We start from the raw sequence: 16,383 nt of genomic DNA on the forward strand, positions 1-16,383 counted from the left end.
AACCTAAACCTAACTATTCCTGTTAGCTGAATTTTCAGATCCATATTACACTCACTCAGGCTATATCAGTATCTTTTCCCATGCTCACTTTCCTAAATTACAATGCCACGTCATCTATTAACTTTCACCTCATCATTCAGTCTCAGTGTGAGAATAACAGTACCTTATCAATTCTTGAAAATACAATTAATATTCCTTCCAGTATACTAATGGACCTAAATCCTAATGTGTGAAGCTTTGCACCCAGCCCTCAAACAATGAAACTGTACCTAGATGACTAGAGAATAAAAGATCTGTTATACTGGCTCTTCTGTTTGAATAAAGGTTATGTCAGAAACTTTAGAGACACTGATGGTTGTTGGCATATTTAGAGGCTATTTAAAATCTAATAATCAGCAACCCATAACATCCAAGATGTATAAATACATACAGAAACGTAATTGAATGCATGGGATCTGAAAAGAAATTATGCTCAAGTCCAGAGTCTAGGACACTTCATAAAGCATATTCCTTTGAGAGTCTATTGAGGGGGGAGTACTATGGGGCTGAACAGAAAGGAATGAAGGAAAAATGTTTTCCCTGTCCTTGCTGATGCCTCTCATGGGAAGGGTCTGGTTTATTTAACCACCAACTGGGAAGAGCAGCATAGCCCACAGTACTGAGTGGGAGTGGAAGTGGAAACTTTTTGGGGTTCCTCATGTCAAGAACCCGCACCTGACGCCTGTCACTGTGCCAGAAAGGCATCTCCAGGGCAGAGTTCCCTGATTCATAGGAGTAACTCCAAAGGATGCATTTCCTCTTTGATTTATAGTTGAAATAATTAAGTATTTATCTGGAAAGGTGTAAATTTGCACTGAATTCTCACATTGGTGGCATTAAGACATTACCTACATTAACAAGATACTGGGGGAGAGGGTGAATAGAAAGGTTGACTATGAATATCATCGCCTAGGGGAAATAATTTTGAAGTAAGTTGATATTTATAGTGATTAAACAATTGTCTGAGGTTTTGATCCTTCAAAGAGGCATGAACATAAACTTTAAATCTGTGACTTGTCACACCAAAGACAGTTCTATGACTGCAAGTGACATTGCTTTTATGTTAACAATCATCAGACCTAAAGTTAGACTGGGAGTTTTTTGAAGCTTGGGTATGTAGATTCCTCCTTCTCCCGTAAAAAGCCCAGATTTACTATATATTTGAGCTGACAGAGCTAAGCCAGTTGTCTGAGGCTGTTGTACAGTAAAATTGTTTTTCACCCTTGACAGCTGATTAACACAGCGAGTTCCCCAACCAGCTGACCAGCTGATGGTTGAGAGAAATGCAATGTTTAAAGCACCCTTTTTGTCTTATTGCCTGTCTTTGTGTGATATGAAGAAAACAAAGGCATTTTAGCCCCCATTCCAAGGTCCTATCAGTTATATTTGCACATCTACTTTTAAAGAAAATAAAATATCCCTGGTGAATGACTTGTTTTCAGCATAAATAAAGGCGATTGCATGAGAAAAGCTGTTACATTGCAGAGACCTCTCTGGAGCATGAGACATTGGGACTGGAGCACAAAATGGCATTTAAGAGCCACAGGAGCTCACTCTTTACTAAAGGCTCAGCTCAGAGTGTAGTGCTCCTGTCCTTTTTATTCACTCAACTGAATTTATCACTATGACCCATAAAACAGTTATCAGCACCTATAGGGCAAAGACACCCTGGACTTCAGTGGGTACTTACCCCAATTGCATGCTTAAGCCGAGGTCTGTAAAAGTGTGTCTCCTCTCTTGCCACTCACAGGGAAGCTGCCAGGGCTTAGCTGCTCTGCTGCTTCATGAAGACTACCCAGTCAAGAAGGACATTACAGGATCATGTCCTTATTTTAGCATTTTGGACACATCTCTGCAGAGAAGAGTAAAAGGCTGTATTTCACAGCTATGATATCATTCTCATGAGTTATATTTCAGCATGAGCCACTATAAAACCTCTCCCATGACATCAGAGCTGTGAAATATAGCTGACTTCAAGTGCAGAAAATTCCCCTGCAGGAATAATTGTTTCCTGGCAATTGGCATTTGAAGGACTGATCCTTTAAGAGGCTGGCACAAATCCTACCTAGGTAATGCTGCTCCAGCAGCACTGCTCAGGAAACGTTATGTGCAGGAGCAGAGGTATGGAGCCCCACTGTGGGATTTGGCCATAGGGGTAATGAGATGAGCGCTGGGGGAGCCTGTCAAGTGATGATTTTCACTCCCTCGTGCCTCAGCAATCCATGCAGACTTCACTAATAGCAAAATAATAGGTTTGCTCATATGCTGCGTTCTCTAGCTCAGAGCCTGCCTCCCCTATAAGGCAAGCCACGTGCGCACAGCCAGAGCTACCGTCTCATCCATCTTTTCACATCTGCACTCCAAGCACAGATCACGACGGGCATGCTGTTACATGGCAGCTCGCCAGGGCTGCCGCTGCCTGGGGCACTAATTAACTCACCTGGGCAGGCCCCAACCTCCTCGCAAAGCAACGTGGCAAGAAAATGGAAGTCAAAAATATTGCATGAGACATAATCTCCTCTTTCATATCACATCAGGGAATATGCCCACCAGAACAGACTCCACTCAGAGCTGGGGGTTAGAGGAGTGGATGTTGGCAGAACCACAAAGGACAAGACCCTACGCAGGTCGGAAGGGTACAGGAGGAGGAGAAGAGAGACCATAAACTGGGAGAGAGTTAAAGCCACCTCAGCTCTCCCTAGCCCGGTGCCTGAATCTGCCCGTGTCCTCCTTTAGCAACCTGCACACTTATTTGCCGGTGCTCCGTGAATCGCACTGAAGGCCGTTGTTGAACACATTGTAAAGTTTAGTCACACTGGCTTTTTCTGTTCTGCCTCTGTGAAGGTCTTCTTGTGGTAGGCAGCGGATCTGTTCTTGCTGTTATATCTTTGTATGTGTGTGCGCGTGTTTACGTGTATGTGTGTATAGGCCTATGTGTCTGTGTCTATCACAACACTCAAAGCCTTACTGGACACAGCTCCCATGACCTACTGGACAGAGTTGTTTTTACCTACAGAAAGTTCATTGACATTAATGAGAGCTAACTAGAAACCTTCCCTCTTCTCCGGAGGAAACTACACTGCTTCAGAATTAATTGTACCTTTTCCATTCTTCCTCTTAATGCTAAAAGACTCATTCCTTCTCACCCAAAAGTTACCTTTTTACAGTATTTTACCTTGTGAAGCAGTAAAACAATATTGTCTGAACACCCCTGTTCCATTACCTACTATCCATCTAAAAGCTAAGTGGTATTTCTTTATAGAAAATTATTTACTAAGAGGAACTGTAAGAGACTTGAGGTTATTTTATACAATTTATTACTAAGAATGACAACAAGAAGAGTGGCTAACTCGAGGCATTGTAAATGCTTTAACTTCATCAGTGTAGCTCAAAGGCTAAATTCTGCCTAATTTACAACTTTAAAAAAACAAACACACATAATATAGGGAAAAAATTGTCCTTTGATACAGAATATGATCCAAGAAGTGTTGTGTGAAATGCTTACAAAATAAAACAAAAAAAAAATTTCTCTTTTCAATTTGGTATAGTCAGACTGTCATTCCACAATCTTTATTTACAAATATTGAGAGCTGCTGTTTTGAATTTTGAGCTGGTTCAGAATGATTTATTGGTTTTTGATCAGAATATTGAAAAAAATAACTTTTCCAAAGAGCATCTGTGTGAAACCAAATGAAAATTAATCAAATGATCCTTCTCTAAGAGTATGGACCTGTTTGGACTAAAAATTTAACAAAGTGTTTATGAAAAATATACGTTGTGGAATGTTTCTGTCAACTAATTCTGATTTCTTCACATTATATAAAGTTCCAAAACTGTTCAGTAGGCATTTTGCATGACTGGTTACCTGAGACACATAGTATCATTTCTTCTTCCTGAATAGAAACTTTCAACTTTTTTGAAAACAGAAGAACTGTCCGCACTACACTGTAGTACTGTATGTATAGCTTTTTTCATGATGAAAATCATACAATCTTTAGAGATAGGGATCATTTTCATAATCATTTTGTAGGTGCACAGATATTTAGTATTAATAATAGTAGGAAGCAGTAGCTAGTAAGAACACACAGGTAGCGATGAACTAGCTGAATTTTTTTATTTTTAGAAGTTATTAATGAAAGCATTTACATATAGAACTATGTATTTAAAGAACCAAAACTCCGTGCAAAACTCTGGCAGTAGGTAACTGAGAAAACCAAAATGTCTACTTAACTTCCTACACAGTATCAAACAGGTCTAGTATGTGGGAGATACTGACAAATATGCACATTTATTTCACTAACCTGTTTACCTGACCCTTCCTAAAGGAAGTCAAAGGCAAAACTCCTTAAATGTGAGGGAAAAATCCTGGAGTTATCCGAGTCCAGGCTCTTCAGCCCATAACTATAGCAACTGAATGCCTCCTGGGAAGACTGTGCACTCTTGCTAGCCCTTCTTCGATGTAATAAGGTAACCTCATCAAGATACCCAGTCAGAAACTAATCAGTTATATCCCAAAGTTCAGGCAATAAAAAGAGAAATGCCTGGTTTGCCTTAGTCGATGAATGGAAGTAAATGGAGTTAAAGGGGAGAAAAAACCCCATAAACCCAAACATCAGAACTCTTTCCTCCTACTCAATATAGATTCACTCAGATTATTTGGAGGACCACTTGCAACGTTTTCAACCAGAAACAGCCCAGCTTTTCAACAATCACTATTACTCTTCTACTTTTTGGACTTATTTGCTGTAGTGATGAATGTTAAGTACCTTTGAAAATGCTCAAAAAGTTGTTGTTTTTCTTTTCAGATATCCTCTGAGACTGCAAAGACTATTTAAAGAAGGAAGACGGCATGAGATTGGATTCAGTGCAGTAAAGTAGGTTAGTTTGAGGACAAGACAAAAAGTCATTATTTAGACTTTCTTGTGTTGCCATGATGAGAACTTACCATTGCTTCTGGCTGCTGTTTTGGGCTGGTCAGCCCCACCAAAGTTTCTTAACTCCATTACCCAAAAGGACTAGTGGCTTTCCAGAAAAGGAAAAGATTTTGGTATTGTCTGGAAACAGCAGGCGAGACGTCCATCGTTCCAAAAGGAGCTGGATGTGGAACCAGTTCTTTTTATTGGAGGAATACACAGGAACTGACTACCAATATGTTGGCAAGGTAAGATTCTTTCATATGCATCTATGTTTTGATTTCAGAAGCACTGGAAAGCCAGCAATAGCAAGTAGGTAAGAACAAAGCCTGCCACAACTTTTAGTTCTCCTTCCTGTCTGCCCAGCTTCTGCTGAGGAGTATTCGGCAGAAAGGTTAGCACACTTCACCTTCAAATTGTAACCAACAACAGGAAGTTCTTCAATTAACCAGTAAGTCCCATGGCCAATCGTGCACAATTATGTTAAAGATTTTCCTTTTTATTTTTGTCTGGAAATAATGCAGCTTAATTATAGGGTTGTCTAGGCCAGATTTTTAGCTTTAAAATGTAATATGCATTTTCCCTCATGCTCATTAATTTTTCTAGAGTCAAACTATATAAAGCAGAACAGGTTTTGGTCCAAGATATTTAAGATTCACAGTACCCATGTTTTGGTGAGATTTCTCTCTACCCAGCAAAAGGCAACTATTTCCCTTTTTATTCCCCACTGCACACAACAATGCTGCAGCCATTTTCTGATGAGGTTTTGTGGTGCCACTGAGGACTCTGTGACATGACCTTAATACCACAAGCCATGCTATTACAAAGAGTTGAAGCGCACTGTGCTTATACACTAAGAAGCCACAGGCAGCTGAAAATTTCTAAGCTCAAAGCACGCTGACAGTTAGGAAAAGGTCTGTAAAAAATAATAATTAAAAAAAAAAAAAATCACAACTTAACTCTGAGAATATCCATCTCCCTGAGCAGCAGACCCCCATGTAGGTAAGAACCTTTATGTGTGAACTGTAGAGCTAATGCACCTGTAGTAAGTCTAGAGAGAGTCTATACTGCCCAAGGTCCCATAGTCTATAGGAGTCTCTCTTGCAGAATGCAGAAATTGTGCTATTGATGATGACATTCAAAGCAGAAACAATACAGCTTAGTTTTCCAAACTAAAATGGGATTGTGTCTGATCTAGTTTGATATCTCAGGCCTCTTAGCAAAGGCTGCAGATCACAGTGGTTTGACATTTTATCTCCCTCTGCAAGCTTCTGAGCATTCCCATGAGAGATGGTGGCTGCTTTTCTTGCCTGCCAATCAGTTGTCAGTCAAAGTTGGATGTGACACTCCTTTCCTGCTAAATGGCTGCAAGGCATGATTCAAATGAAGAGCTACTCAGCTGGTGTAATACTCATAGAGCTCCAACCAGGATAATCAGCATTCATGAAGGGTACCATTGAGCCCAATCTACAGGAAAAGGCCAAAGGCAGAGAGTCCTCAGAGAGGAAATGTAGAGAAGGAAGATAAGAGGGTAAGAAAAAAAGCCAGAAGAGAGTAAGAGAGAAGAACTAGAAAAACAGAGGTGGAAGGAGAGGAAACTTTACAAAGAGGAATCAAGATAGAGGAGGGGAAAGGGACATCAAATGTGGGCAGAGGAAAGGAGTTGGGAGAAAAAGCTTACCTGAAGAGAGCACAAATAAAAAACAGAAGATGAGGCAGTGAAGGAAAAAAAACCCAACAGGTAAGCAATATGGAGTCAAGGAAAAAAAAAAGAAAACAAATTGAAAGACAGCAGTCCTCCACACACTCTCCTGTTTCACAGTCTACTGGGGGAGGGGGGGAGGGCAGTCAGGGTAACGGGGATCTCTTTCTCCAAAGATAAAGTATGTGGTCATGAGGCGAGTCCTACAGCCTGTCATTTTCACAGTGAATTTTGACATTAAACCTGCTCAGCCCCAAGACCCCCATTCTCTCCACTGTAGAATTAGAGTAGAAGCTCCTGGTTTCAGAGGGAGTGTTGGGGGAGAGAATATTCCTGCAGTATGAATTTGCTGACAGACAGTTAAAAAATGGTCTAGTTGGACCAGAAAACCAAGAAAGTTTGAACTGGAGTCATTGAGAGAGAAAAAATTGTGAATGTTATTTTTAAAAGTTGTTCTTCTACCTATTGGTACTTTAATACACTTACTATTACAAAGTATAGAAACACCACGTAATGTATAAATGTCACTGATTCTGTGTTCCTGGGCTGTTCACAAGTGGCCTTTCACACGTCTTTCAAATGCCAGAACTGCTCACACCCTTGTAATTGAACAATTAGCCAAGAGGCATAGAAGAGCAGCCATTTATTATTAGAGAAAGTTGAGTATTGGTGTGAGGATAAAAGATAGAAACAGCTGAATGTCTCCAAATTGAGGTAACCAGGCAATTTAACTGAGCAATTAAACTTGATTGGTGTGGGCAAATAAGGATAATGAACATGTTTATGAAGCATATTTTTTCTTAGAGGACTAAATGTTAACCTTAAATATGAACCAAAAATGGTAAGAATATTTGGTTATAGTCTTTTTATTCCCTTACATCATAAAGAAATGTGAACAAGAAAACCTTTTAAAACAATAGTAATATATGTATGTAAAGGGGAATTGTGCTTATATCTTACTGTATAAGCAGTGAGACCTGGATCTTGCGGGTTTTTTGTGTTTAGTGGTTACAGCTGGTGGTCATTAGCATCATAACTATAAAAAAAATGATTTCATATAAGCTACAAGAAAAAAAATCTTTTCCTTAAGCTGATTTTACTTTTGTCTTTTCATTTGTTAACTTCTGTTTAATTCAAACATTACCTCAAAATTTGAGACATAAGAAGTCTGTTGTGAAAGATTCTAACAACATTATTTCTACAAACTGCCCAAATTACGGTTGTAAAATCCTGTAACTGTTTATACTACAAAAACTACATTTATATCATAATAGTTTTAGAGGGAAGGGGAAGAAAAGTGAAGGGGAATGCATTCAGGTTTGAGATAATAAAAAAGAAAAGTAATCTCTCTGAAGACAGAGCTCAAGGCAGTACTGAAGACAATGCTGAAACGTCATCCAAGTCGTGGACCAGAGCACTACTGTGCTCCATACCCCATATACTCTATATCTAACGAACGCAAATGCTTTCCATCCTTTAGGAGATAATTGCCTAAGCACATACAAAGCAAAGTAGCCCTTTTTTAGTACCCATGGGTACTGTCAGCTATTAAAAGTGCTCCCCAGTTTTGTATGCTACACGCTTCACTGTCAGCCCAAATATGCTGCTGTATCACACTGGACAAGAATATGCGGCTGCCAACAAGAAGCTCCCAGTGTTATCAATACAAGTTGATTGTGTGCTGTGGCTCTGACACCAGATCCATCATTTTATTATCCAGTTCTTGTATTCCTGAATTTCATTCCTGTATATTCATGAAATAAAGCCTCTTAAAAAAAGTAGAAATTCACACCTCCAGTCTTGGTTAGTCTCAGACATAATAATATAAGGAACTTGCAGAAAAGTTCTAGGCTGGAATTATTCATTGCACTGCTGAATAACTTGTGAACTACAGCTATTCATTGAAGTGTGATTGATGGGCACAGTGACATTTTAACCTGAAGATATCTTTTCTTCTGGTTCAGAAATTATTGCACTTGGCAGGGACTCAATCTCAAAATAAAATAAAAGGATTACATGAGCATCAAAGTAGACAAGTGCCCACTACTACCTAGCCAAATCTGCAACATTTGAGTTGGGTTTTAAAAGAGATCTTGTTGTAGCTGTGGCTGCTTAGTACAATTTTAAAGGGCTGGGGTGAATGCATCTCTAAATCACAGGTAAACAATGAAGTGGTAGTGCAGCTGTATATAGAAATATATGCTACATTCCCTAGAGGTCTTCGGATATTCCTGGACAAAAGAGTGAAAAAAATCTGCTCTGTTCCAAGATTATACTCAAAGGTATAGTTACCATTTGTATGTACTTCATGTCTTTGGACGGCTGTCCCGTTGGCTACATAAAATCCAGGTACTGGCATCCATCACTGAGTGGTCTTGTTAGAGTACAAACCTACAAATCATTGTTACATAAAGGGATAGGATGCCACTTTCTTTTAGACTAAACAAAGATCTGAACAAGTCTTAAATCTTACTCATTAACCCAGAAACAGCTTCTGGCAGCCTGCAGTTGAAAGGAGCAACCTGCTTTTCTGATAACAACAGGCGCAACTGTGGAACAGTTTTGTCACACTCTGTCTGTCCGGCACTAATAGGAAACTTCCAGACATACTCTTCATTTTTGCTGTGTCTTATTGATGTTCATACAGTTCAAGCATTATACTCAACTGGAAGCTGTCTGATGTTACTACCTGTACAACCCGTCATAAACAATCATCCTCTGCTGACAACTCCATTTTTCAAGGAAGGTGAAGTCAAAGTCCTGCTGCTGTGTGGCTTGGCAAAGCAGAAAGGATACTGCATTACTGTAGGCACAACCAGAATCCTTTTGTTTGGTGTTGAAATAACCACTGGGAAAGACAAATTCCCCTCTGTCAGGAATGGTTTAAGGTACTGTTGATCCTGCTTTGGAGGAGGAGGGGATGAATTAAATGGTATCACAATATAGTTTCAGAACTGTTTTTCTCTCTTTTGCCTGATTTTACTTCCGGCTACAACTATTCTGAAGGCAAGCAGAACCGTTCCTTGCAGTGTATTTCACCAGAAGCAAATGAAACAAAAGGTAGAATCTCTCCAAACCATTGCAAGTCGTGGGACTAAGTCACAAACTGAGACAAAAATACCTGGCTGTGAGCACACACAAGGGGTTATTTAAACAAGGAAAAATATTGTCATGTAATACAGTCCATGAATTTTCAGCATTTGAGGTAGTAATGGGTCACATCATTACTCCAATGGTTAAAAGGTATCATATCTTAATTGGATGATGTGATAACTAGCAAGAGAAACTTTCACTTTCTCTCAGATCTTTAGTACACTAGCATTCTGTACTTATCATCAAAACTTTTGTTCCCCAAAGAAAGCAAGATGTCAAAATTCAAACTAAAATGACTCTTCCCATCTGCACTTTTAACATCCTTTATGCAGTTTTATTGGCAAACACTTGCTCAGTATTTTTCTTTACCTTGTAACTTGCACTATGATATACACCTAATGCCTTCAGTTTCCTATTCCAAACACAGTGACTATTTGTTATCTTTACGAGGCCTAAAATTAAAAGTTCCACTTGTGACTTCTATTTATTCAGGGAGTCTATTCAAAACAGTTTTCAATTTTTTTTCACACTCAGAATATCCTTTTTCTGGGTCTAGATTCTGCACTCTGCTTCCAGGAGAACTGGCAGCCCAAGAGCCAGGCTTTAAGTCCCTGAATGCCCTCTCAGTCCTGAGCAATTCCTGGGCTTGAAGTGGCTCATGGCAAAACTGAAGACAGCTATCAGTCATCCCTAGGTTGCATCAGTCAATCTGAGGTGCTCTGTGGGTTGCAGCACTGCTCACAGTGTACACAAGGCTCTGGGCTGGACCCCTGTCCCTGGCAAGTCCTCAACGGTCTTCTTCCATAGCTAAATGTGCACATGAAATTTGACTTTACGCTGTGCCTCTCAGATGACCTCCACACCCTTTACCATGCAGAAGGAGGAGGACTGAAGTTTTGCACCTTTCCAGATTTAGGCTCCCTCCAGCACACCATGTGTGTGAGGGTGCTGTGGTCCTCGGGGAGCACTAATGGTTGTCTGCACCACTCTGCAGAGGAACTTCTCTCTTAGCAGGGCATAGGGCTTTTGTGGGCCATTTATGGCACTCCTGCCCTTGCTCCTGACAAGAAAGTCACAGGGTCCTTTACATGTTCCAATATTAGTTAATTGCAATATGTTTAACTCTGTGGTGAAAGAAGCATTAAAACCAGTCTTTTACACATGAGGAAACTGATGTACAGGGAGGTTAAATGACCTTATGCACAGCTAAAAGTCAGAAATTTCTAAACAGAGATTTAAAAAAAAATAAAAATTAGAGTTCTTAGCCCCTTTCCCCCCCTGTTTAAATTATTATGTCACCTGCCTCCCACTTCAATAGACTGAATACTTGTCATTCTCTTAAAAGGTAGAACAAATGCCGTGGTGCATCTGCACTTCCTTTATTCCTCATCCATCATTCATATTTTATGTTACACCACTTGACTTTCCCAAGTGCCCTTCGTTCCTATATTGAATTGCACACACATACACACACTTATCTTATATTCCTCTTTGAAAGATTTACTGGCACTGATAGAAGTTCTCTGTACTGTCGGTCTCTGTGGAATAGAGATAACTCTGAAATGAGGGACAGTTGAGAGGTTAGAGGTCCAGGATGACAATCCAGAAACAGCTTGCAGATTTTAAACCGTCATATGGGGGCTAAGAAAGGAGATAATGAGAAATGGGTGGGATGGGCAAGAATGTTATTCAGAAAATGAAAAGGCAGGAAATACAACATGGTTAATGTTTACGATCATCATAATTGTGAATCTACTTGGCATCATCCTTGTATCCAAATATATTACACAATATAAGAGCCTTACAACCATCTGTTTCAAACATACCACATTTCCTACAGTATGGCACATGATGGTACTTACAGTGTAACGGGACATAACCTCCTCCCCTTCTTCCCATTCCACTTAGAGAAGCAAGCAAATCCTGGGACCCTCAAGCCAATATTTCTGTTAATTCTTATTTTTCATTTTTTGTGCCCTGAACTAAACAATTTCGTTTTCCATATGCTAATGACCTGCTCATACCAGTGCTTACATTTTGGGCCACATCTTTTCACAGATCATCCTGTCCTACTCTTGTTAGCAAGCTGCATGTCTTCCTGAATTGTGTGCCCCTAAACTTCTAGCTATAGAAAAACAGCTGAACACACTAATCTTCCTCCCCAAGGACAGACTGCAGGTGAAGTTCATGCTTTATTTTGGGTTACTTAGATCACTGGTCTTTGGAGTTGTGATTACCATTTTCTTATTTGCATAGCACAGTAAAGTCCTCACTGTAAAGCTGCAATGTCATGAATATAGAACTTGCAGGCTAGCGATGGCTAAAAAAAAGCCCTCTTTTAGGCTCAAGACAAAGAACCATTGTTACTCCACCATTTGTTGTTTACAGTTGGCTCACCAAAAATATTAAACCATAAAGCTTAGAGAAATCTCTTTATTAAATGAAACTCATGTTGCCTGTGACTCCCTTTTCTTTTGCTGCTGTTTCCCCCACTGGTGAACACAGGTTCACAGTGGGGCAGCAGCAGATCGAGAGCTGTGGCCAGTCAGTGTAACATTTCAAAACACAAACTGAAAATGTGTTGTGATGTGAATAGCTACTGTTGATCCTTTATGCACTAATGCAGACTGTGGCTTGCTTTCACCATTAATGGGGTGAAACAAACCTCAGCATGCACTTGCAAGTACTTCAGGATTCAGTGAAGCTTGTAGTTATCATGAAAGTCTGAGGTGGCAGATGAAGGAAAGGGAAGAATCGCCCTCTGGAAGGAAAGGAGAAAGGAAAAATATCAATCCTTTCTCTCTTCTCATTTCACAAAAAAACCCAGAACAACAAAGGTTGTAAAGAAATAAAACACTGAGTGAGCTGGGAGTTAAAAATGTACATTAAAGGAGAAGGGGAAAAACAGATCAGCAAATGTTTATGCTAGAACTATCATTCCCACTGTTTTCTTTTCATAGTTGTTTATTTTGGAGTCACATCATTCAATGAAGACTGCAGTCCTTCTATCCCCAACTTGCATATGCCATGTTGTACAGAGCAGGGCTCCAGAAGAGCTCAGCTGGAATGGTCTCTCTGTATAGGAATATCATCTGTCTGGCACTATTTCTTACTTTGTCTCTTGTGAAACATCAAGCAATATTTCACCATTAGATGTCTATTGGAAAAAAGAAGGCTTTACTGTCCCGCACAGGCTCACATAATGATCATTCAGTCATCTTTAGCATGTTCGTCAGCTTTGCCCGTACTATATCTTCATGTTGGAAGGCAACATTAAGTCAAGTCACTTGTATAACTTCTGTGTTTAGCATCATGTTATCATTAATGGAAGGTTAAGTTCTCCCTAAAAGACAGAACCAAACAGTATAACTGTACCTTTGGCTCTATGACATGCTTCCTCCTACCTAGCAGCCCTTGCAATCAAGCTGATCAGGGCACCGGCAGAGGATTTAAAGGGCATGCAAACAGACGTGTCAGAGCATTCATAGTTTCTTTCCACTCCATGCTCTTTCCGTGGTTTTACACATTTCAGGTCAGTTGCTTAAAGCAGAGTTAATGCTGCTTACAACTGCTAAAATTCCTCACAGAATGTCCTGTACACATAGGGAATAACAACTGCCAAGGGGGTTGCGGGCAAAGAGTTAATACCCTGTGGATGAAAACTCTTGCATGTATATTCATGGTAATTGTACACTGGTGTGAACTTGAGCCTCATGCTGCTTACAAGTAACAAAATCTGTCAAGACCTACACCATTCACCTGATAAACCCACCTCATGCAAATATCTATTATTACACCTACAGAAATTATTTTATGAGAAGTTCCTTTTAGATTATTTAGACTGATAGGATCACACCAATTATATGTGCTTCAGAGAGAATTCTTTTCTTTCATGAATACTAGATATGATATAATTGGGAGAGCATAGACACAAGTAGTCGCACCAAAAGAATTCCAGGCTCTCCAGTCAAAATGAACCCGCATTCCTAGACAGGCAATGTTGGATCTTGAACTATTACCTGAAGCCTGGGACTGAATATCACTCCTGCCAGATAGAATCACAGAATAATTAAGGCTGGAAGAAACCCCTAGAGGCCAGCTGGTCTAACCCCCTCCTCAAAGCAGGTCCAATTAAAGCAGGTTGCTCAGGGCAGTGTTTGGTCAAGTTTTGTGTATTTCCAAGGACAGAGATTCCACAACTTCTCTGGGCACTTCTCTTAGTGCTTAACCATCTCTCCTTTCTTTTTTTTTCCCTCCTAATATCTAATCAGAATTTCCATCATTGTAACTTGTGTCTATTGCCTCTCATCCTGCCACTGCCTTCTCTAGCTCTGCCTTCTCTACACCCTCCCGTTAGGTAACTGTAATAAACAATAAGCCTTCTCTTCTTAATTCTAAACAAAACCATTTCTCTCTCCTCTCCTCATACATCATATACTCCAGCCCCCCTAACCTTCTTGGTGACCCTTCTGTAAATTCACTGCAATATGTCAATGTCTTTCTTGTACAGAGGAGGGGCACAACTACATGCAGTACTCCAGTTGTATTCTCACAAACTCTGAATGGAGGAGAATGAACGATGCCCTCAATCAACAGGCTATACTTTTGCTAAAACAAACCAGTTGGCTTTCTTCTCAGCAAGGACACACTGCTGATTCATGTTCAATTTCTTGTCTACCGGAATGCCCAGATACTTCACTGCAAAACTGTTTTCTATCCAGCCTGTACTGCTGCAAGGGATTATTCCAGCATAGATGCAGGACTTTGCATTTGCCTGTGCTGAACTTCATGAGGTTTCCATCAGTCCATTTCTCCAGGCTGTTGAGGTCCCTCCAGATAGCAGCTCTATCTTCTCCATATTGAGAGCACTTCACCCAACCAACCTCAATTTTTTTATGATTTGCAAAACTGCTGAGGATGCATTCCATCATTTGAGTCATTAATAAAGACATTAAGCAGCATTGACACCCAGTATCAACCCCTGAGGAACATCACTAGAGATCAGCCACCAGTCAGACTTCATACCACAGATCACAACCCTTTGAACTTGGCTATCCAGCCAATTTTCCACCCACCTTATTGGACATTTTTCCAGTCCATATCTCACTGATTTGTCTGTCAGGGTACTATGGGAGACTCTGTCAAAGGCCTTGCAAAAGTCATGCAATATCCACTGCTCTCTACTTGTCCACAGTGCCATCCATGCCATCATGGAATGCGATCAGGTTAGTTAAGCATGATTTTCCACTACTAAATCTATGTTGGTTGTTCCAAATCACCTTCTTTTTCTTCATGTACCTGGATTTAGCTTCCAAGTGGATTTGCTTTATAACCTTCCTTGGAACTAAGGTATAGCTGGCCAGTCTCTAGTTCTTCTAGATCCTTCTTCTTGCCCTTCTTTAGAATGGATGTGACTTTCCCTGTTTTCAGAATTTAAGAACCTTCCCCAATGACTATGACTTTTCAGACATTATAGAAAGAAAACATTTCATAATCATCCTTAGAGGCATCCAATGTTGTCCTATGGAACTGAATTTGTCCAATTTAGTTAAAAGGCTCCTAATTTATTGCTTTTTGTCTGCTGTGGATAATACTTCACTCCACCAGAATTTTCTGCTAGGCCTAAGGATCTTTGGGGCCTGTGGGCAAATTGCACTTTCACATCTCTGAGCAGTTCTTCTTTATTCATGAGTAACGGGTCCAACATAATGCATCCTCTGGTCAACTCATCAATCACCTGTGTCAAGAAATTGTCTTATGACATTCTGAAGAAACCTGGGTTGCTTGCACACAGACATATTGCCCTTCCAGCAAACATCAGAATGATTAAAGCCCCCCATGGGTACTATGGCCTGCAATCATAGGGTTTCCTCCATCTGTCTAAAGAAGGCTTCATCTACTTCATCTCTTTGAGCAGGCAGTCTGTAGCAGATGCCTACCATGATGTCTTGTGTTGGTCTGTCCTCTTATCCACAAGCTCTTGACTGATTTGTCACCTGTTCCAAAGCAAAGCTCCATCTACCTGAGCTGATCTTTTGCTAATCCACTTCTTTGCCTTCCTGGCCTGGCCTTTCTATAGGGCCTACGTCCTTCTGTTGCAGCATTCAAGTCACGTGAGCTATCCCTTCACATCCTGACTAATGCACTTTGAGGAATACTCATTTGAAAGAAGAATCTACTCAATGGCAGCCTTGGCTAAGGTTTCCCATAAACATATTCCTAGTTGAGCAGCCTTCCTCAAGAGGGTCCTGTTGAGATTTAAATGTGTAGCCTTTTAGATTGTACCTGCTGTCTCATACACATCCTTAATAATCTGTTTACACCACACAACATTTTGTTTAGAAACAAAGCTGGGGAACAGGACAGCATGGAGATATATTTCCTTTCCCCAGCTTCTGTACTATAGAACTAGATGATCCAGGCATGCAAATAGATTAAAGACTCAACAAAACCTGTGGATATGAATTAATTTCCTTCTTGTTAAGTCTTCATTTAAATCTGAATATGGGTTCTCATTTGTTTTAGTGTTTGTCTATGTCCTCCCTTCTCTATCCCCCTACTTTCCTCCCTGCCACACACAGTTTTATATAGCATATAAAATTCATACACATATTTCAGGATTTGATTGTCAGCATC

General features: G+C 40.2%; 1 protein-coding gene across 3 annotated transcripts in view; it reads left to right on the forward strand.

Moving 5' to 3' along the window:
• The first annotated feature begins 4,969 nt into the window (after positions 1 to 4,969).
• LOC127012756 (cadherin-6) overlaps positions 4,970 to 16,383 on the forward strand; it is a 47,868-nt gene continuing 36,454 nt past the window's right edge. For all 3 annotated transcript variants that reach the window (XM_050891026.1, XM_050891027.1, XM_050891028.1), the window contains exon 1: positions 4,970 to 5,200. In XM_050891026.1, the coding sequence (XP_050746983.1) occupies positions 4,970 to 5,200 (231 nt within the window). The remainder of the gene's footprint in view (positions 5,201 to 16,383) is intronic.

The sequence above is a fragment of the Gymnogyps californianus genome, chromosome 2 (assembly GCF_018139145.2).
Source record: "Gymnogyps californianus isolate 813 chromosome 2, ASM1813914v2, whole genome shotgun sequence".
NCBI lineage: Eukaryota > Metazoa > Chordata > Aves > Accipitriformes > Cathartidae > Gymnogyps > Gymnogyps californianus.